The sequence below is a fragment of the Agelaius phoeniceus genome, chromosome 1, assembly GCF_051311805.1.
Source record: "Agelaius phoeniceus isolate bAgePho1 chromosome 1, bAgePho1.hap1, whole genome shotgun sequence".
In the NCBI taxonomy this organism is placed as follows: Eukaryota; Metazoa; Chordata; class Aves; order Passeriformes; family Icteridae; genus Agelaius; species Agelaius phoeniceus.
Window position 1 is genome coordinate 115,172,407 of NC_135265.1, and position 22,269 is coordinate 115,194,675.

A 22,269-nucleotide genomic window follows, 5' to 3' on the forward strand; every position below is an offset into this window, starting at 1 on the left:
TGTTCAGACTGAGCTCTGCTATTACACAACAGGACAGTAAATTGGCCAGTAGGAGATTCGGGTCTTGTTCAGAGATAATGATGAAGACCTGTCAGTACGGCAGTTGGTCTACTTCCAAACAACCTAAAAATGCATATCCTGCTTATACTGCTCAAATGGAAAAACATGTCAGGTCTTCAGTGTATCTAAAGGCCAACCAGACAATCAGTGGTTTAGTCTAACCCTGCTAAAATACCCTTTGAATACTTCTGCTTGATGCACAGTAAACCAAATCAGCTAAAAGGATGCCAGATCTATAACCTTACTTGTGAGAGTATGCATCCACATCTGCCTATTTTTCAATAAAACTAAGTAGGCAGTCATTCACACCCCAAATATATACAAATAAACCTTACTAGTCAGTATTTGTAACCTATTTTCTGTTGCATAACTTTTAACTAAAGTGGTACTGCAGTTCTTGTAAAGCCCCTCTGCAGAACAGACTGCAATTATTAAAACTCAGACCTTATTATTTATGTGACTTTTTTCCTTTATTTCACTGTTGTCTGAATTATTTTTATTTTCATTCCTTATGGGGTTTTGTTCCTTCCATCCCTATTGAGTCACTGCAAGGCAAGAAGGGAATCTCAGGGGTAGGTATGCTGCTCAAAACCACTCAAGGTTCAGCAGGACGGGCTATATATCCATTCCATTTAGTTCAAACACAACACAAAACTTCAGAAGTCTGTTCCAGTTGTCAATTTTATTCAAAAAGTGTCTTCTATATATTTTTAATATATAGAAATAAATATGAAAGGCCTATACAAATATGAACACTTATAGAGTACCAATACTGCCCTTCATTTTTTATACTGATCTTTCAATACATAAGGGGACAAAACTGCAGCAAATAGCCCACATACTTAATAAAATAAATTTTACAAAATCTCTGATAACAACGTCTGTCCATGTCTAACAGAACCTTTTAGATCGAGTTCTCTTTTACCTACATGCAACCTCAACAAAATATGTTCAGCTTTGAGATGTTCACAACACAGACTGATGTACATTTTCCTCAAGATGGACAGTAAACAAAAGATCATACTTAAGTTATACTTCAATGCAGGAATTTAGCATTATCCTTTTTCATGACATGCTGTCTTAACAGTATTTTTGAAACACAGTCCAATAAATTAAAAGGAATGCAATCTTGCCTTCAAGTAAAACCCAAGTCACTTAAACTTCAGAATGGGCATTTGCTTTTACATAACATGATTCTTCCCAAAGCTTTAAAAATTTTAACACCACGTAAAACATTTTTGGTATAAAATAATATCATAAAGTAAGCCTTTTGCTTCCTGTGAACCACATTTGATAGACAATTCCCCATTAAGTGATATTTTTCTAACACAGGGCATCACCCACATGCAGTTATGCAATGTCACTAACTTACACATTTAAAAGAGCATAAAGCAAAGTACGTGCTTAAATGGTGAGAGGAATGACTACTACATCAAATACAACTGCTCCTTCAAATGTTGGTTATTTGTTGGGTATTTTCTGGGGGGTGGGTATATTTTGCTTTAAGAAAAGGTCACACCTTAACAATATTGAAAGGCAACCACATCATATAGCAAAAACCTCTTTTTTTCTGAAGGAATCTGTCCTCATCCCAGAACTAAAAATTCCCAGATGTTAATTTAAGAACTGTAGATCAAAATTCCTGGAAACTAGAAGAAATATTTCAGTATTTCCTATATGGACAATAAAACCATAGGCTTTAGCTAAGAAAAAAATATAATTTGCTGTAAGTGCACAAAAGCGCAATCTTGCATCTCTCACCTGTTGATTCAATTGTTTTCACTTAAGGAAAATATACAGAACGTCCCTCTCATTCATTATTTAACTTACATAAATAACTGTTTGAAGAATATATTTAATAGTTTATTCACATACTAAAGGGTATTTGGGAATGTCAATTCTGTTTTTCAAAAAACTACTGCTTTTACAGTGTTGTAACAATTTTCTCTTTCCATCAAAATAAAGATTTTTGAGCTCATATTACTAAACACTATTCTCATTTCTACTTCTTGATGTTTGAATGCTTGGCTCATTGTTTCAACAGAGAATTTGTAGATTCACTGAGAAATAAATGGGACAAGTCTCTTCTCAAGAGCAGATATCCAACATGCCTTGGCTTGGAATTGCAGTCATGTTGTAGGGTTCTCATTCACATCATCAATGTGGTTTCTGGCTTCCATAACAAACCTCGATCACTGTAGTTCTCTAATCAATTTTCACTCCTCTGAACCCTTTCTGAGCTCACCCAGCAAAATGAAACATTTTGCAACACAGGTTTTGCAGGCATTGCTAGAGGTTCTGCAGGCCAAAAGTGGTGGACTGTTTCCCAGCAGTGTGAGAGTAACAACCTCAGGACAGTTTTCATATGTGTTGTATGGCATTAATCTGGCCCACAAAACCTCCTTACATTGATGACAGTCAAGACAGTAAGACTCCAGCTCTGCAGAGGGTTTGACATTCAGGTTAGAGATCCATCATGGTGGGGATGGGAGACAATGACAGACCAAAAGGATGACAGACCATATACATAAAGGCTTGCAGTACTATTTGAAAAAAAACCCCAAAACAAACCCAGATCAACAACCCAGACACTTCCAAGGTAGGAATGCATTTATCAAAAATTAAACTTTGCCCCATTATGAATGATTTGAAGTTTGGGTTCCTGAGCTTGATACTGGACAGGGGAAAGGGCAAGGCCAAGGGACTTCTATCTTGAATTATACAGCAGTATCATTAGGACAGTATTTAAAACCTATTATTAGAAGAATGAATAATTTACAAATGTGACTTTAAGAATATTTTAACTAAATAGCAGTTATAGAAGTTTAAGCTCAGAAGACCTTAATCTTCTTTCTTTTGTGTTTGAAATCGTTCCATTAATGCCCTAAATATATTTCCTGGTATTTTCTGGTGTTTGTCTATGAGAGCTTGGACCGCTGCTTTTGTCTGTAGGGAAAGAAAAAAGATTTTGGTCAGAAAACCTCATTTTCATACTGCTCATATAATAACACAGTTTCTAGGCTCTTTTTAATCCTTTCAAATATGACAGATATATTGCAAATTCAAAATATTGTTCTTCCATATTTAAGCCCAGAGGATATGATTGTGACAACACTGTCAAGAAACAGACCAACAAACTAGTATCTCTTACATGTGATAGCTATGTTCACAAGCTGTATTAGTGATACGCAAAAGTCAAATGACAACAGAGTAAATTCATGAAAAGACTTAGGTCTATAAAGCATGTTAAACACCTGCATGATGTACTGCAACTCAAACTTCTGCCTATGCCCAGGTTTGCATCAATAACACTCTTCCAGTGGGCACCACCTTTGATTCTACACCTGCTCAGAAGCAGCACTGGAAACACCATTGTGTCTCAGCACATTTGACTTGTACAAAGTAATGCCCTCTGGCCCCAAGGCCCCTGAAGGGTCTGGTCCTGTGACACATGCTCAGGCCCCTTAGCTGCATGTGACAGCAGCCTTCACTTTCACTCAAAAAACAAACAGGCCAAGGAGTCACAGCAGTTACTCTTATTATATAAAAGCTATATAGGGAACACGCAAAAGCAGGGCAACATGCAAAAGCTGGGTGAGAACACACTTCCTATTCTGCCCAGACAAGCACAGGCTAGGGAATTCTGCCCAAAACAGAAGAACAGAGATTTGCCTCTGTAAACCAGTGGTCAGCAAGGACAGGTATTAGTAGAATGTTGTTTGTTGGTACAAGCTCCCACTGTTCATATGAAGTAAGTGATCAACTGATATGTCCTGGGACAAGGACTTCATACATCTGGTCCTAAGTGATTGTACAGATCTAAAATTTGTATTAGGTAAAAAATTTGAACTTTATTTTTTGCTCTATATAATGGGAAAATGCATACTGTGCCATAGCCTGAAACATGAGATACAACTTCAAAATCACTCTAAGTAGGATTCTAGGGAATTCACATTCTTGGGGTTTTATCTAGCAGAATCTGAACTTAAGTCAGAAAATAGTGAGGGTTGGCATAAGTGTAAGATGTCAACGCATGTCTGAAAGTAACTGAAACGCATTCTCTGCTGAAAGCTAGTTCTGAAGTCCTGTCAGAGTGACCCCACAAAAGAAACAAGCAGTGTTCCATAAGCAGGGCCTAACATACTGCAGACAAATATTTTAAGAGTATTTTTGCAGAGATCTAATCATAGGATAAACAGACAAAGAGACAACTGAACTGACACCTGCATGGTCAAGAAAAGTCTCTCTCTCAAGTGAAATTTTTAGAATATTTTAAGTGACCATCTGTGGAGTTTTTAAAAATACCTGTTTCAGCCCACTCCATCTCACTGCTCCAGCACTTAACTGGTTTATGTCTTTGCACTGTGAAATCTATTAATAAACTGAATAAACATGAGGACCTGAAGATCCTGTCTCTAAGGCATGCAAATCTGAATTAAGAGGAACATTTATAAGTTAAATTGCTGGGCTTGACGCTGTACAAAACAGAAACACACTAGGCAAAGCAGTGAAATTATATATTTTTTTCTTTTATTGTATGCAATTCCAACAGTTTGTGAACATAGATTTGCTGTTTGAAAGGCTTCCTTAGTATCTTTATGAAAACACCAGGAAGCAGAATGCTTCCTCTTGGGTGAAGTGCTTCTCTCTATCAACTGAGAACTGTCTTGTCTGACCAAACTTCTTCAGTCTTTAAAGCAAGCTGTTTCTCAAAGCAAATATAGGGTGAAATTAACTTTATAAGACCTAGAACATCTGCAAGTTGCAGTAATAAAAAATACAGTATTTAAGAACAACATTCAGAGTTAGGCAAGTACAAAACTTACCATGATTCCACCAATTTCTATAACTGGCTTCTAGACAGAAATCTCTTGACAAGACTATTGCAGTGGTTTTTATCAATATTTTAAATTTTCATATATAGATATCTCTCTTACCTTTGTAGCTAGCTCCTCAGCAGTCATATTTGGTTCATATGGAATGGGTTCTCCAATAAATGTACGAAGCTTGACAGGAAAGCCCCCGTACAGAGGAACTACTGGCAATCTAATACGCTCATATAGCGACCTAAGTATTTCTAATGTGAAAAAATGTGGTTGAAAATGGGAGAAAGAAAGGTGGGGAAGGGAGAAGGGGAGTGGGGAAGGGTGAAGGAAGGAAGAGAGAAAGAGAAAGAGACACTGGGATTATTCTGTAAAGTTTTTTGTCCCCACTATGTCTTAACATTGAAACTGGCTTGCAAAGTAATCTAGCTCCCAACCAAACTCTCAAATAATGTGGCATCTCAAGTGCTATCCTACCTTGACTTTCATTTCCTAAAAGCTGCATTAATGCTTATATCAGACTTATTTCTACTCTAACTTGGTGTGAAATCTTTCCTCCAAAGAGTAGCTGAAACGAGAAGAAAGAAGAGGAGAGAAATTCAATAGCTGCCTCTCTGGAGAGGAAGAGAATCTTACACAATACAGGTTACAGGTTCAGCTCATTTGACAGGTTAGAATTAGAAACTAGTATTGGAAAACTGCATGTTCAGTCCCATTGAGTACAGGATCAGAAATAGCCTTATCTGCCTAAAAGTCAGTCATGCTAACATACTGAATTGCTCTTTCAGATCACACACTGGTGGCAGTTAAACAACAAAAAGAGAGAAAAAACAGGTATTTCAAACAGCTCTAAGAGGACACATTCTTCTCCACATGTCACCTTCTAAGTGTTTATCCCAAATGTACCCAGAAGAGATTCTTTGAAAAATAAGCACTAATATTATAGTTCTCAATTTCAGACAAGAAACTCCATTAAATGGCATGCTGGCATAAGAAACTCCTTACTGATCAAGATGTGGAATTTTCTGTACATAACCTATAAAAACAAAGACAAAACCACTGAAACTGGAGTAACACCTCCAGTGACCAAGAAATTACACTCCTCTAACAACTCTGTTGTAGAATGCAAGGAGCACAAATGATTTTGGCTTCAATTTCCTCTGTTTGGGATTCTCCTAAACACAGCAACAATTAATTGCTGTTGATTTTTGTACAACATGACAAATGTGTGAATTATTCCAGCTTCTGCAACTGATGCCTTGGCTTTCTCCATGCAATATATTTCTCCTCTGAAACGAAGGGGGAGAGAAACAGAACTGTGCTGCCCTGCAGCCTTCTGATGAAGGTGATGATGCCATACTTGAAACAGAACACTCCAGTGGTATGGAGATTTGTTCAGGCCCCTAGATAGATAGTAACTAAGAGATATAAAAAAGAGGGAGTTTAACACTAGCAAATGAGCAGAGATGTGGGCATCTAATCATCCCAGAGATGGACCCCTCAGACAAAAGACCCATCTATTCATTTTCTGGCTATAGAGATAAGGAAGGAGAGGTGCCAAATGCAAGGTTTTGTGAGGAACCACAGGTCTAGTGCAGAACAGAAAAGCAACTACAGATTAAATGTAGTTCAAACCATTCAAGCTTTAAGTACAGGTAGAGGTGTAAGCACAGAGCTTTAGGAAAACAGGAATATTGTGTCAGTTGCCAACCTGCTTGCTTTGCTTCTTAACAGACAGCAGGAAACCTAGGGTTGGCCTAGCAGATATAAGCAGAGAAAAAAGTGCCTTACATCTTCCTGCGTTTTTCTGGCTCCTTTTTTCTTTCTTCTACTGCTTGTGCAAAAGAACACTGTTATGTGGAAAGTAACCTAGATGAGCCAATATCACATCTAATGCAGATATTAAATCCTAATAACATCTCTGAACTCTACCAGAGAGCAAACATCAAGAAACAAGGCTGTGTTAAATCTCAAACTTATGAGGATTATTTCTACAGAGATAGGCTAAACACACATGGAAAAATAAACTACAGAAAAATAGAAAATATCTTACTTATTCCTCCTAATGTCCTAAAGCCTTCTCGAACATTTTGTGTAAACATAGGAATGATGGGCTAGGAGGGAAAAAAAATAATTAAGAATTTAAGATAGCACTATCTAAAAAACTTCTACCTCACTTAATTAAAAGGCAAATTAATTTCAGAAGTGTTTCTCAGACAAGGATATATAGAGGGCAAAACACGTATTCTGAAGTTCTTCTGTGACCTTCTGCCATGAGTATTCAAACTGAAGAATACCACAAGATTTCAGGGAGTCACTATTTCAGCAAGTCTATTAGAGCAGTCCAGAATTCCAGAACCTATGGAGCTTTCAGGTGTTCCTCCCCACAACGAGCAATGTTTGCACAGTTGTGACTTAAGTGCTTAAACCTCTTACCTAATTTGTAGTTATGCTCAAAGGGAAGGATTCACAGGATTGGGACACTAAACTTGTCTGATTCCTCTCTGCTATGATGAAGGTATTGCTTCACACTTCATGTGTCATATTCAATACAAGTCCATGACTTATTTCTGCTGATGAGTACTTGGAATGGTGTTGAATATTTCAAGTTTTTATTGCTGTTTTTAAAATTGCAAACAGCTGTCAAGATTTACAAGAACTGTGGGGGGGTTAGCTACTATATAAAGTTTTTCAATAGCATTTTATAGTATGTCCCCACTATACACTGCATCATCAGAAATACAGAACTGTTTATGGGATTTTCATGAACTCAAATTCTTTTTAAAATGTTTAAAGACAAGCATGGGGATAAGCTATACATCTAACTTTCCAGACATGCATCAAGTTTGGGGTTTTTTGAGAGGAAAAAAAGGTCTGTAAATAATTACAGAGAATAAAAGGAAGTGCAGTTGCCTAAACTGAATGCATACAAATGTCTTTATTCTTGAACAATCTTATTTGGAACATCTTACTTTTGACATAGAGGTAGAAATTTTTGTTCATATGACAGAAATTCTGGCAAAAATCTGCTGAAATAAGACAACTTCAACACGTTGAAGGTCCTAGTTTTAGACAAATTTTTCTGATATTTTAGACAAATTATTCTTTCCATGAGGAGTTCTGCTTATTATTCAAGGTGACTTAAAAGTTCATCTTTAATCTAAATAAAGATGCTTTTCCCACTTTCAGCCTGTCTGACACTCCTTCTATTTTACTGCATCTCTCAGGGTTTTTTTTTTTTTAGGGGGGATGAAGCTACACACCTTGTGAGTGCATAATGGGAACCAACACACATCCAATTAAATAAATGCAACTAGCTCAATCACAACTGAATCTCAAGTATAGCCTTTCACATGCTATTGTAATACATTAGTAAAATTTAAACCTGTTGAAAATACCTGCTTAAACAGTGTTATTTTCACTGTGAGAAAAGTGATGCACACTTGGGTCTTAAAAGTATTCTATTTCTGTGTAAAATCCAGAGATTGAACTAGTCTGTCTTTGACAGTAACTAAATATAAAACTCCTGGTGCGAGACTTGCTTTTAAATTAGGTATATGCAGACCTATGGACATATGCACACATCTTCCAAGTACAAATCTAGAACAGGAGGGATTCTGAAATGATTACTAAAATAGTTACAATTCAAATATATCTCACACACTGTCGTGCCTCAGCATTTGGTCCCCTATAAATAACGACCTGCCTGCTGACCAAGCCCAATGCTGTACATTAGAACTGAAGAGTTCACGCCAGTGACCAGCCCTGGACATTCCTCCCTACCATAAAATGCCAATACAGTACAAAGTGTCAGTGAATCTGTACCCTGCTGGGTCACACCACACTTCAGTGACAGAACAAACAGAAACATGGAGTTGGACTCTATGATCCTGATGGTCCCTCCCAACTCAGCACATTCTGTGACTCTTGATATAGAGGGCTGTTTCCCAACCATGCTGGTCAGGGAGGGCTAGGCCATCACAATACTAACCAGCTATGTATAAAACAGCACATGCTTATAAGGAGAAACCATCTTGTATTTCATCTCTTGTTCTTTTGAACTCTGGATTTCCTAACCACAGTATTCTTAGCTGACTCGTAAGCCTTCTTATCTATCAAAAGCAACAAAAAGTCAGGAAATCTAGTTGTGAGAGCAAGTAGACCATACTCATGACAGTCAGAAATCTAACATCAAATACATGATAATCAAAATAGCTTTCTCTGGAAGAAAGTACTAATAACTTAGCTTTCTTTGCTTCTCTTCCATTATGTGTCATTCTTACCACTTTTGCATCAATGGCCACCTGAGCAAAGCCCTTCCGATCGCTCCACAAAATATTGTACGTTTCATCACTGAAGAGAGCTTCCCGAAGTCCTCCTGGGGCAATGGCTAACAGATGACCCTCCTCCAGAGTCCTGACACAAGCTTCTTTTGGTCCATGTATAACTCCAAATACATCAAGTAGTATTCTGAAACCTGCAGGGTTAAGATAACATTAATTCCAAAAGTCTTAATTCATACTACCAGGGAGTACAGATTCCCAGCACAGAACACTATGGCACTATGGCTAAAATTTAATTGTCTAATAAGCTGTGGCCCACAGTCCCCAAGAGGGACTGAAGCATTAAGTCTAACTTACAGATTTTGGTCTGCAAAGTTGAAGATTTAGGGGTTTCAGTGGCTTTTTGCCATAGTAAAGTCAGGTGCTATCCCACAGTCAGGACTAAACTGAAAAAGAACTGTCAAGCACTCTGAGATGTCTTTCACATGTCCCTTCGAAGGAGTTGGTTGACTCAAGGGCACTGGCTCCTTGCCCAAGCTCCACTGTTCAAACACAGCACAGTCCAAATAGAGAGCAACAAGAAGCAAACTAGGAAAGTTGTGGTTCTGTTTTGTGAACTTCAGCAAAGAACAGTAGAGCATAAGGTGGAGAATGACAAAGAAAATGCATCATTCTCTGCATTATGGATCACTGCAGCAATTGACTGGTTCAGTCTGTGAGTACCTGGATGGCATTTCATACAGAGAAGCATCTGGTAAGCCTCAATTGGGTACACTCACCTTCTCTTAATATTGTAACTGAAGTCTTTTACCTAATGTTACATAAACTCTTCATATCACCTTAAATTTGACATGTCATTTGGACTGTACCCTTCAAGAAACAGTAGAACATCAAAACTTTGCTACAATCAATCATCAAAAGAAACACATCTGATCAATTTAGACAACTAGCCTATTGTTAAAGGACATAACTACCACAGACCTCTGTTTGCAGGAAGGAAGTCCTGTTTGGTTGGTTCAATAGATTTTAAACTTATTCAGTATTTATGAGTAGTGCATACCAAAATAGTAACTTTGGATGACTGGGCAGTAAGGGAAACATTATTTCTCTTCCTTGAAATTTCCCACTGAAGCAAACAACCTTATCAGCCATAGAAAAGGATGAAGAACTGATCTAGTCAAGTTTGCCTCTTAATAACAAATGAATAGCTGTGACTATAAACACACATTTGCTATATACGCACACGTGCTAAAGGAGAGCCCAAAGAAAGTTAAGAAGACAGAGGTCTATCTTCTCTTACAGCCTGCATAAACTAAGGGCTTGGGAAGAAAAGCATGAAGCAACACATTATTAGTTTATTCTTAACTAAACTCTGATCTCTAACTAGTCTTTTTAACTGGTGTGAGTATAATTACTCCCAACTCATCTCCATACCCAATCAGGCTCTGTCCATACACATGGCCACAGAACACAAGCTGCATTACACCTGTCTCATATTTTTCTGTGCCTGCCTCACACACTGCTGATGACACTCAGTCTTCATCCAAAAGCATTTGCATGGAAGATGGAATTGAAAGTCATTTCTTTCAGGTGCTTTTTTTTGGGGGGATTTTTAATAGCTGATTTTTACAATGCTTGACATTCCCAAACTAATTAAAGCTCTCTGGAATGTACCTGGTGGTAAAAAGCTGCCTGTCTCCAAGTCCTTTCTGTCAGTGAGCTCAGAGACAGACAAAACAGTAATGAAAATGGTTGAGATAAGCAGGAAAAGAGACTCCAAGGAAGCAAGGACTGTGACAGCACCGTTTCTGCATTGGATACACTGAGGAAGGGGTGAGGGGGAGAGTGTGTATGACAAAGCAAAAACCATGATTTTTTCCAGTTCATTTATCAGTAAAAAAAAAGAACAGAATATTGTCAGAATACAGACAAAAAAATGTACTAAAGAATAGTTGTCCAGGGAGGTTTTAAGTGCTCACAAAATTTCTCAGCTGTATATCCCCCTTTGATTAGTATCAACTTTATATTCTGAGCAGTGCTTCACAGCCTTGCCAGCAGATCAGACATTACTATTGATATCTCTGCTTCAGTACCAAAGAAGAACTTGGCTCCCTTAAATGAGCTGAGAGATGCAATCTGACACAATGGCCCAGAAAGGACAGCCAGGGTACCTGTGTCAAAGGCAAAGGTCACCACAAAGTTAGAAGAAACACTGGGGTAGTACCAGGTAGCACTGCATGAAAGGAACCAAGAATCTGTTTTTCCATTTTAAATAACAGAACAACTCTCTAAATTATCTAAACACAATTTTTCAGCCATGCAAAACATTTTCTTCCAGACACCAAGAAGTTCAAACTTAATTTTATTCCACAGTTCAACCCAAACTCTGCCCTTTGCCTCAACATACTCTTCACCTATTTTCCACAAGACTGTATTGGCAGAAATGTTTGAAAACCCTTTGAAGAGCACCCAGTAAGGCATGTAATACTGCTCTCAACTTGTGCACTATGTACATTTTTCTATCTTAGCCCCAGTGACTGTAATATCAGGGCTGTCAGCTACCAGATAGCAAGGATGTCATCGTTTTCCCATTTTCCTTTAGGATCCCAACAGTGAGGAACCATTTAGACCACTGAATCCAACCTTCCATAGTTGTAGATAATTCACACATATATATCTGCAGAGCACCTAGTCCACAAGATACTTTGCGACACCTTCTGCATGTAACAGACAAGAAGCCAAAGCTCCTTTCCTCTGCAACATTACAGGAAAGGGACTGTCTTAGTTACATAAACTAGCAGGCATCCTTTTAAAGAGGGCTCCTAGATGACTTCAGGAAGCAAAAATGGCCCATACTATAGCAGAGGATGATGGAGAAGAACACAAGTGAAATCTTAGTCCTCTCTGAATACATTGGGAAAAGGCTTTCTCCTAAACTTAGAGAAATCAATGGTTTTCCAAGCACTACACAGCTAAGAGTCTAAAGGAAACAGAAAGCGGGAATATTTGGTCTGTTTTTCCCTGTGGGAAACCTCTAGTTATAAAAGAAGTAAAAAAAAATTTACATGACCACATTTTATATCCTTCTCCTCCAAAATGTAAGAAAAGCATACTTAATACCAACACAATTTTGACACATCCATGTGTGTCTAAACAGACTCCCCAAATGCACCGCCACCCTGTCCCATTTCCCCTGCACTGAGCATAATAGCTTTTGGTTAAAACATCTTCTGAAAAGGCATCCAATTTAACCTGAACACTTAATCAAGATCAGACAGCCTTAGTATTAGGATAAAATTATGCAGTCTTTCTGGTTTGATTCACAAGGAAAGCAGCATCTACCTGAGCTGTCAGTCAGATTACTGTGCTTATTTTGAAACAATCCACAGCATTTTCTGGGGTCTTTGGACTTGTCTCCCTGAATAGCCTTAATTCCTTCACAGAACCAGAGAATTATGTAGATTAGAAGGAAGCTCTGGAGGTCATCTAGTCCAGCCTCCCACTCAAAGCGGGTTCTACTAGATCAGGCTATTGAGAGCCTCACCCAGCAGAGTTTTGAAAGTCTGCAAGGATGGAGATTCCCCAAGTTGCCTAAGCAATCTCTTCAGGTGTCTGATCACTCTCATGGTAAAATACCTTTCCACACGTCTAATCAAAATGTCTTGTGTTGCAACATGTCTCTGTTACTTCTCAATCTATCGCTGTGCACCTGTGAGAAGAGTCTGACTCCCTCTTCTCCCCACCCTCCCACTAGGTCACTGAAGACAGCAATAGCATCTTTCCACACCCTTATCTGGTAAACACCAAACAGATCCAGTTCTCTCAACCTCTTTTTGTACACTTTGTGTGCTCCAGACCCCCATAATCCACTGAACATGCTCCAGTGTGTCAGTGTGCTCCCTACCAGGGAGTCCAAAACTGGACACCACGTCACGGATGTGCTTGCACAGGTGCCATGCCAAGGGAAAAAAATTTCTTCACCCAAACCAGTGGCTACATTCATGCTACAAAAAGGCTCACCATGCAGTTCATCTTCTTTGCTGTAAGGGCACACTGCCAACTCATATTCAGCTTGTTGTCTACTAGAATCTTAAGTCCTTTCCTGCAAAGCCCCCTTTTATCCAGAGTACTGCTGCACAGAATTGCTCATCCCAGCGGCACAGCTCTACGTTTGCTTTTGCTGAACTTCATAATATTTCTGCCACTTGAATTCTATGAAGTCACTCTGAGAACAAGCTTTAATGCCCAGTATATCAGCAGGTCTCCCAGTTTGGTATCACCAGTGAATTTCCTGTGCGTGAGGTTCCTGTGGAACCTCATCCAGGGGTACTATAAAAACACTATGCAGCAGTGGTCTCAGTATCAATCCCTGAAGAATGCCTGTGGCTGTTGGCTGGATGTTGTACCACTAAAACCAGTTCTTCAAGATCAGCCATTCAGCAAGATGTTTCTGCAATGCTACTGAATGATATTTGGGGGACTCATACATATACTCCCACTTAGCAGAAAAGTAGCAAAATATAACGCCCCATTTGATAAACATCTGTGCCTATAAAGATACAATACAGAGCCAAATCTGCATCATTAAGTAGGTTATATTAATCATCTGTATGCAAAAGATTTGATGGCCACTGATAAATGAATCTGTTGGCAAAAGCAGTTGTAGAGGCAAAGCAATACTGTAATCAGTATGAAAAAGTTCTTTTCAGGAACTAAGGCTGAAGTAAATCTATACCAACAAAAAGACAATTTTCTTATATGAGTTGGTTCTACTAAAAGCACCAGTACACTACAGGATTCTCCTTGTAACATTTGTGAATTGACAGGCCTTTAATCACAAACCAAACTTGGGAAAGAAAGTGGGTACTACTGCATTTCACACAGACAACAAAAAACCCCTCACATAATCAATTTCACCAACTGTCAGTGCATTTCAACAGGCTATCCAGCCAAAATCTTGCCCTAAACATATTTTTCATTTTCTATCTGCTTCTCCTCATGTTTCACACAAACATGTTGAACACCTCTCTAGTTTTCCTCCAAAACAGATTCTACTCAAAACAGTCTTCCTGGGCACAGGTTCCACTGCCTGCCATCCTCAACTGGAAAAGAGTTGGGTAGAATAAGAAAATACACTGTCTCTTCAAACTAGTATTCTTAACTTATAGGGCATTTGTTCCAAAAAGTTTAATTCTTAATCAATTCACACCACTCATTCTGCCTATATTAATGAAAAAGAAACATTTTATTGAAATCTTTGCTAATGATTAATACAGAGAACACTGCTTTTCCTACAATCTCCTTTTCTTTGTTTCTAAACACCCTAGAGTCATTGGAAAGTGTTGCCCAGACAGGACTATGTCCCACCCTTGCATGGGCCAGTCTCGTTGTTCTTTGTAAAGAACATGGTCTGTTCCAAAACTTTCACTGAATTTGTCTGAATGTCTGTTCTGAAAGCTGTGCTCCTGCAACACAATTTTTTATTAATTACACAATTAAAAAATTCAAATAACAATTCCAAAACTGCTTGTTTATAATGAAGTGTGTTACCTGGTACTCTAAAGACAAAATGATCAGCTACTACGCTGCAGCGCCTCTTCTTCATTATATGAAGTCTAGCTGTGAAATAGATATAGTCAACAGGAGTAGCTCCATGATAAAACACAACAAGTCCTGGTCCTTGAGGAATATTTTCGATACCATGAAGCTCATAACCTGTTAGGAGTTAAAAATGTAGCAGGTGTTAAATTTTTATACAATTTTATCCCAAAGAAACTAACTTTGCAGCAAGCTGGCAAACTAAAACGAACATGGATTGAGAAGTGATAAGAACAAAGTGACCGATAATAAGAAATAACTTGCAGTATCTACAGGAAATACAAGTTGCTTCAGAGAAAATACAAGTTTGATTTAAGGCACCGCACTTAGAGAAAGAGAAAAAAACCCAAAAACCCAGCACTAAAACAAAACACCCAGTCATACCATTTCAAACTGTATAATTTATCCTTATTTTTTCTGTTCACTGTTTTCAAGGCTGCAAAATCCTCTGAATCAATAATTCAAAAGAAATCAAAATACAGACTGGAGTGGTGAAACAACTATTTCAAGGTATTATTAACCTTTCAAAGTTTATTGCCATCAGTGACTGTTTTAGAAGATTTGACATGATATCACACATTTTCATGTCTCCTTTTACTCCAGGATATGAAGCTTATCTTTGCTTCTTCTCTCTAAGTTATACCTGTTCCAGCTTTCCATCACTATATACTAAAAGCTATTTGGGACTATATGGGTCTAGCTGAAAAATACGTAAACACACATAAGCTTCTTGCTGACCTCACATTTCTATTCAAGTCACAGGGCAGAATATATTTAACACAAAATGCATCAGTTTAGAACACACTCAGTTAACACCCAGTAGTACAGTTACAGTATCTTTTTTACAATAAAATAAAACAAGCAAAAAGAAAACCCCCCAAAAAGCCACCCCTCAACCAAATTCTGTCACATCTTCCCAAGTTAATCAGGTCTGCAATTCCTATTCCATTAATTTAATTCTGAAGGTACTCTTGGCTCTTCTCTCTCTGTTTTACTGTGGAGCTTCAACATATTGCAAATGTATCAAATGTCACATCCCAAGGGATCATTACTGTGCTCCATGCCAGCCAACTAACACACATGGAATTGGCATAATACATGTAAAATTACAGGTATCAACCAGCATATTTGGGGCTTTTTGGTTGTAGGGTTGTTTTTTCCTCTTCTTTTTTTATTAATGCTGTTAGATTTCAGGATGGAAAGTTCTTCTTATGATATCCTGATGAATCAAGTGGGGAAAAAATAACTGGAAAACATTTAATTCTTTAGCGAGACAAGTGTATAGATAAGAGGGAAGCAGCTGGCAGGGCAGAAAAAAGTCACAGCTCTCAATGAGGGACCGGATAAGAATCTTCTTGCACAAATAAAATGTCAGACCTTATGAAAAGAAAAAGTTACTAAGGATTAAAAGAGCCAAGGTTTTAAAAAATAATTTTCTTGTGAAAAAAAGTAAATAGCTTTTTATTGTGAAGTGAGCATTTTAAGCTCTTTGATGTAGCTGTTGATTTTGATGTAGGGTACTTTCTTAGATTTGAAAGTTACATCTTAGTCTTACAAAGCCTATCTGATACAGCTGCTGCACCATCTGGTTATCAATGCCTTGAAAACCCACTTCTCTTTGACTAGAGAACAAATAGAGATGATTTTCAAGAAGGATTTATTCTTTATGTAAATTGTTCTTAAGTATCTCTTTCTCCTTTAGCTGCATCTAGACTGAATGACTCTGAAAGAGACTTATGATTTCCTTAGAGAGAAAAGCCAAATCATTTATTAAGTCTGTCTTCATAAAGAAATAATAGCAGAAGGACAAAGAACAAGGCCCTTAGTTTTGACATTCTAGTAGAGAAAGCAGTAGTCCAAAATACAAAGATAAAGAAAAAAGTAGGGTTCTGTAACAGTGTCAGGCTCTGAAGCTAATTTCAAGAAGGAACTAAGGGCTCCTTTTAGCCATCATTTGGCATTTCATGTAAGACTGGTTAAGTGCAATTAAACTAAGCTAACATGTGCTGGCTGACACACTAGCTATCAGGGAACTGGCATTAAACTTCCAGTCTTCACATATTAACCCTGAAATGATACAGTTAATTGATCTAGTTTTTAACACAACACACATTTCAGGTCTTCTTCAAATGAGGAAATCCAGGAATTTATAAAAAGCATAAAATGGAAAAAAAAGGCACTTTAAAAAATTGTGCATATATTCAACCAGAACTGAGATGCCACTTTATAGCTGCAAAGGAATAAATGCATAAGACAAAAAACTTACATTCAAAAAAGTCTCAATGTCTTTTTTTTTTTTCTGTCTCAAGCACCACTGACAGTCATTCATAAAACAGAAAAAAAACCCTGGCCTGAATTGGCAAGCACCAGCAGCAACAGTCAAGCATATCTTGATAATCTTGAAAACTAAACAAGGAATAAGAGCTTCAGAAGCTTTAATGAAAGGTCAGATCTCACTTACCATGCCATATTCTTCCATGTCCATCCCATATGGTTGCCAACATTTCTCTTGCAGCTATCCAAACATCATGGGAATAAGCTTCCTTTATTTCATTCTTCCTTTTATAAATATGAAGCCAGAGAATGGAAACATAGAAGAGAATGACAATAACTCCTGGAAGTACAAAGACTACTACAAGTGGAAACAGCACCCATAAAATGTAAAATGCATAACTCAGATAATCTCCAATATCCTCCACACCAGTCCATTCTTCCAGAATGTAAGTCAGGCAAGTTAAGTAGGACATAGATGTCGGTCCTGCAGTACAGGATTCATTTCCACCTGTCATCTCCTGTTTAAAATAAAATTTAAAAAAAATATATGAATAAATCTTTCAAAAAGATAGATCTGTCTGTACTGTTTAATCATATAATAAACCTCTCTCATGCATTTTATTCATATACCATTTACCCCACATCCCAGCAGCACCTATTAGAAACATAAGAGTTCACACAGCAAAACTTTTACTTGATATTTACAGTCCTTTTCTTTTGGGTACTGGAAATGCTGACAATTCTAATGGAGAAAGATGGTGCCACTGCTTAATTTCAGGCTAGGATTTTATCTCACTGAAAACTGTTCAGCTTGCACAGACCCAGAACATTTATACTCTTACCAATACCAATTATTACTGGATTTTTGAATTTCAGAAAGCTGTATTGACTAGTCTAATTTATTGTTACAATAAAATAAAACCTTCTCTCAAGCACTAACTACAACAGGAAACAGCACAATCTCAAATGCAGTGCTTTAAAGAAAACCTACTGAACACTTCCACTCATTATAAGCCTAGGACATCTCTGGAAGAAGACTCTCTCAAATAAGAAAGTCTCAGCCCTGGAGAGACCTTAACTTGTACAAGGAAATTTACTGATAGCGACAGGTCAAGACCCAGAGCACAACACTGAGAGGCAGCAGAAAAGACAAGGGAAAAAAGTTCACAAAAAGTCCTCTTTAGAATTTTAACTGCTCTGGCTTTACTGTGGCTATTCATAAGAATCTCTCCAGTCCAGTACCAGCTCCTAAAAAGTTACCAGCCCACAGAAGTCAAGCCTGCAATTTCAGGTTTACTGTAACTCTGGAGCCACATTTATTTTTCTTAGCTTTGTACAATTTAGGGGACAACTTGCTATTCACTTCACCTTATAAACACAGACAGCCTGAATGCTTGGCTATTTTAACTACAATGCTTGAACAGCAAACCTAATACCTCTGGGTACAAAAATTATTCTAGGCTAGAAAAAACTGGTTGATTAATATTCCAACTTCTGCTAGTCAGGACCAAGAAGAAAAAATTTTGCAACTGCAAAAGAGGCTTGTAGAGAGAAATGGAAGAACAGCATTTCTAAGAATGAAATTAATCTAAGCTTAAAGCTGCTGTGTTTTGTTTATTAGAGTGCGACTTACAGCAGGTATGACTGCAAAGCTCCTATGCCTAGACAGACATGTATGTCTACCATTGTTTTACTCTTGCTCTGGTTTTGCAAGAAACAAGAGACTGAAATACAGAAGATAATATTGCTTTCAGAACACCAGTGACAACAAAAATTACAAAGCAGATCAATTCTACTCCACATTTGCTAAGGAACATTGAAACACATACTAGAGTAGAACTCATTTCACTTATTTTCCTACCTCAATTTTCCCTTGCATTCTGACAGAGCAAGGATGTCCCTTTCCCTTTGGTTTTGGAAATCAGCCTCTACCCACATTACTCAAGGTACCTAGCTCCTATTAATGAGAAGAAAGCTAATCCTTGCTCCCACAATCCACAGCTGTTCCAAACTAATTCAGGCTTACGACATTTTGCTCCTCAGCGTGTTCTTGAGGACAGTGTGATGGGCAGCTGATTTATCTCCAGCCAGTACATGCACACAGCAGTAGTGACATGTCCTTCACTGGATTCATGCACCCCTGTCTTTGGGGTGTGAATTAGGGGGAAAGGATGGGACAGAAAGTGTGTGGGAGAGCAAGAGAAAGCTCTTTTTCATTCCAGTTGCCAGAGCTGAACTACAGAACCTGTCAGGCAGCAAACACCCACAGCAAGTAAAAGAAACACAACTTGTGCGACCAAGCAAGATTTCAGAGTAGTATTCAACACCACAATATTAATCAGATTGTTATGTCTGGACTTCTCCAATGGCTCCACCTACTACCTAGAGAACAATATGGAGTATGGATTATGGCACTGAAGTATTGTTTCAAAACTGAGAAGTGATTATGTAGCTTAAAAACTTATAGCTATACTCTCTCACTTATTATATACTTTTGCTTATGGCTTTACCCAAACCCCAAATCCTCCATCAAGTAAATTTAAAATCCTGTTCACACATGTCAGTCTTGCAAAATATTACATGTCCTTTTGCCTGTAATGTTCAATGCAATACCTCAAACGCAATCACCACAGTTTTTAAAGTTTACTTGCATATCTGTGTGCTAACTTGCAACAGAAAATAAGATCTCACATTTTCTGTGCTACCAGCCACAGAGGTAAGAGCTAAAGCACTGCCTTCCCTCAGGAACAGTCAAACCTACCATGAACAATGCTGCTTCCTCATCTTGAAGAGCATCACAGGATAAGTTATACTGAAATTTATACTGTCCAACCTCTTCCTAACTAGCCAGTTAAGGCTAGTTAAGCCAGATTGCCCAAGGACATATCCAGTCCAGTAGTATTCTGGACTGGATCTCCATGGATGGAGATCCCACAGCTTCTTCAGGCCCCTAATCCAGTGCTTGAATACCTTCATGGTGCAAATGTTTTTCTTTGTTCTAGAGTTCCCCTTACGACACCTTGTATCTGTTGCCTCCTGTCCCTTTGCTGAGAAAATTCTACTTCCCACATCCATTAAGAGCAGCAGTAAGGTCATCACAATGCGGATGCTATGGCAGTGAAGAAGAGAAGGCAGATTATGATCCAAAAAAGCCCAGAAATTCCACATTGAACAGAGGTTCAACATGGTTCTTATGTGCCACTAACAGATAACAACACTGGTCTGTTCCAACTTGCTGTTGAGCAGTTCAAAATGCACATTTTTAAGTTCTAACTTGCTAATGCAGCAGCTTACCTTTTTCACTAGTTCACAAAGACACAACTTCTCGTTTGACTAATTACAGTGCCCACCAACTTATGCCTACACTTCAAGCTTTATGATGTGGAAACAAGGCTAACACACAATTCCCGTCACTGACTTCTGCACATGACCCAGGAAAGTCCTTAACTAAACTACAACGGAGGCCCTCGGCTGCAGTCAGCAGATGCTGGGATAAGTGAGACCCTACTGATCAGGACAGAAGGAGCGATTATGGACAGCATCCCGCTCTGCCGTAAACGACACACGGCACCATTCCTGCATGCATATGCAATGTGCAAGTGAAACCTCTGGAGGACAACCCAGTGTTTCCAAACTAGAAAGGCACTGAGAAGCAGCAGCTACGACACGTCCCTGCCAGCAGAAACACACGGCTACGGAGGGCGTTTCTACCAGAATTAGCACTGCCACCACAAGCACACCAAAAAAACCTCGAAACAAACGAAAAGTACCAGAAAACCCTGATAATCCTGCTAAAGTCACCTGCGACAGGAGAGAGCCCAGAGGAGGGTTTAGCCCTTGTTTTGGCCCAAGAACAGGGCGGGCGCTGGTGCCGGCAGAGCGGTTCCCTCAGCGGGCGGGCGGCCGGGGGAGGTCGGGGCTCGCTTTCCCGACCAGAGGGACTCAGCCCCGGCCCGGCTTTCCCCGCCAAGCGCCCCCGGCTCCCACCGCGCTCCGCCCGCAGCCCTGTGACTAAAGCAAGGCCCCGAGCTCGGCGGTGACAGAGGCCACCACGGCGAGTCACCTCCCGACCGGGCACCCGCGGGCCAGGCCCGGGCCGGGCCCCTCCACCCGCCCGGCAGCGCCCGCTCACCTTGCCCTGGCGGCGGCGGGACCGGCTCCGGCCCCGCGTCCCTGCCGGGGCCCGCTTTTACTCTCCGCCCGCCGCCCCCGCGGAGGCTGGGTGCCCGCGGGGCGGCCGGGCCGGGGCGGCTCCCGGCGGGGGGCGGGGGCGGGCGGGCGCCCCGCGGAGCGGGGGCGGCGGCGGCGGCGGGGGCGCGCAGGGCAGCGGGAACTCGGCGCCGCCGGGGGCGCGGCAGCCGCCCGGACCCGCGTCCGGCACGCACCGCCCGCCGCTTCCGCCGCGGCGGCACGGGGCGGGCGCCGCCAGGGGGCGCGCGGTCCCCGCGAGCGGGAGGGGCGGGGCGGCGGGGGCAGAGGGCGCCGCCTGGCGGCGCGGGCGGGAGCCCGGAACTACGGAGTTCCAGGGGGGATTGGGCTGGGAGACCGCTGAGGTCATCGGGACCAACCCATGACCGAACACCACCTTGACAGCTGGCCCGCAGCACTGAGCGCCACGTCCAGCCTTTCCTTAAACACCGCCAGGGACTCCACCGCCCCCTGGGCAGCCCATTCCAATGTCTCATCTGTGAAGAGCTCCCTCCTCATGTCCCACCTAAACCTCCTCTGGTGCAGCTTGGGACTGTGTCCTCTCATGCTGTCGCTGGGTTGCCTGGGGAAAGAGGCCAAACCCCAACCGGCCGCAACCTCCTTTCAGGGAGTTGTGGAGAGTGATAAGGTCACCCCTGAGTCTCCATTTCTCCAGATTAAACAGCCCCCAGCAGCAGGCACCCACTGCTCACCCTCCTGCCTTGAGCACCGCATGCCTCCCAGCCACCCCTTCCCTGGTACCTGCCAGGTGGGTGCAATCCTCCTCCTCCTCCAACCCCGCTGGTGTTGCCACAGCAGCAGCAGCAGCATCCATGCCTGGCACCCACCGTACCCACTGCAGTACCTCAGCGTTCCAGACACGTTCCGGTTCGGACGCAGCATTCACCGTGCTGTTAAGGCATTCCTGGCTGCCCGACAGCTGTGGGTGTAATCCCTGGATTTAGGTATAAAAATTAAAAAAAATAATGAATTCACAGATAAAAATCAATCCAAGAAGTAAGTAGTGTTCCAGTGACACCAGG

The 22,269-nt window shown here is 40.3% G+C and overlaps 1 protein-coding gene across 2 annotated transcripts; it reads right to left on the minus strand.

The window, feature by feature from the left end:
- Nucleotides 1-723: 723 nt before the first annotated feature.
- LOC129122197 (DGAT1/2-independent enzyme synthesizing storage lipids-like) lies at nt 724-21,413 on the minus strand. Of its 2 annotated transcripts, none has more exons than XM_054635826.2 (7): nt 21,171-21,399; nt 17,226-17,556; nt 14,717-14,881; nt 9,167-9,360; nt 6,937-6,997; nt 4,998-5,137; nt 724-3,006 (listed from the first exon to the last, which is right to left on the minus strand). In XM_054635826.2, the coding sequence occupies exons 2-7, from the start codon at nt 17,551-17,553 to the stop codon at nt 2,902-2,904; spliced, it is 993 nt and encodes a 330-aa protein (XP_054491801.1). In that variant the 5' UTR covers nt 17,554-17,556; nt 21,171-21,399; the 3' UTR covers nt 724-2,901. The 2 variants fall into 2 exon arrangements, 1 of the variants encoding a protein (XP_054491801.1); XR_008534528.2 differs by lacking the exon at nt 724-3,006 and adding an exon at nt 5,361-5,451 and having other exon boundaries at nt 21,171-21,413.
- Nucleotides 21,414-22,269: the final 856 nt, after the last annotated feature.

Bases quoted from the DNA above. Each gene is read 5' to 3' on its own strand.
- LOC129122197 (XM_054635826.2), bottom strand. From the start codon at position 17,553: ATGACAGGTGGAAATGAATCCTGTACTGCAGGACCGACATCTATGTCC. The intron at 9,361-14,716 runs GTAACACACTTC...TTAACCCTGCAG, and splicing joins TTTTGTCTTTAGAGTACCAG to GTTTCAGAATACTACTTGAT. The intron at 3,007-4,997 runs GTAAGAGAGATA...CTTTCCCTACAG, and splicing joins CTGAGGAGCTAGCTACAAAG to ACAAAAGCAGCGGTCCAAGC.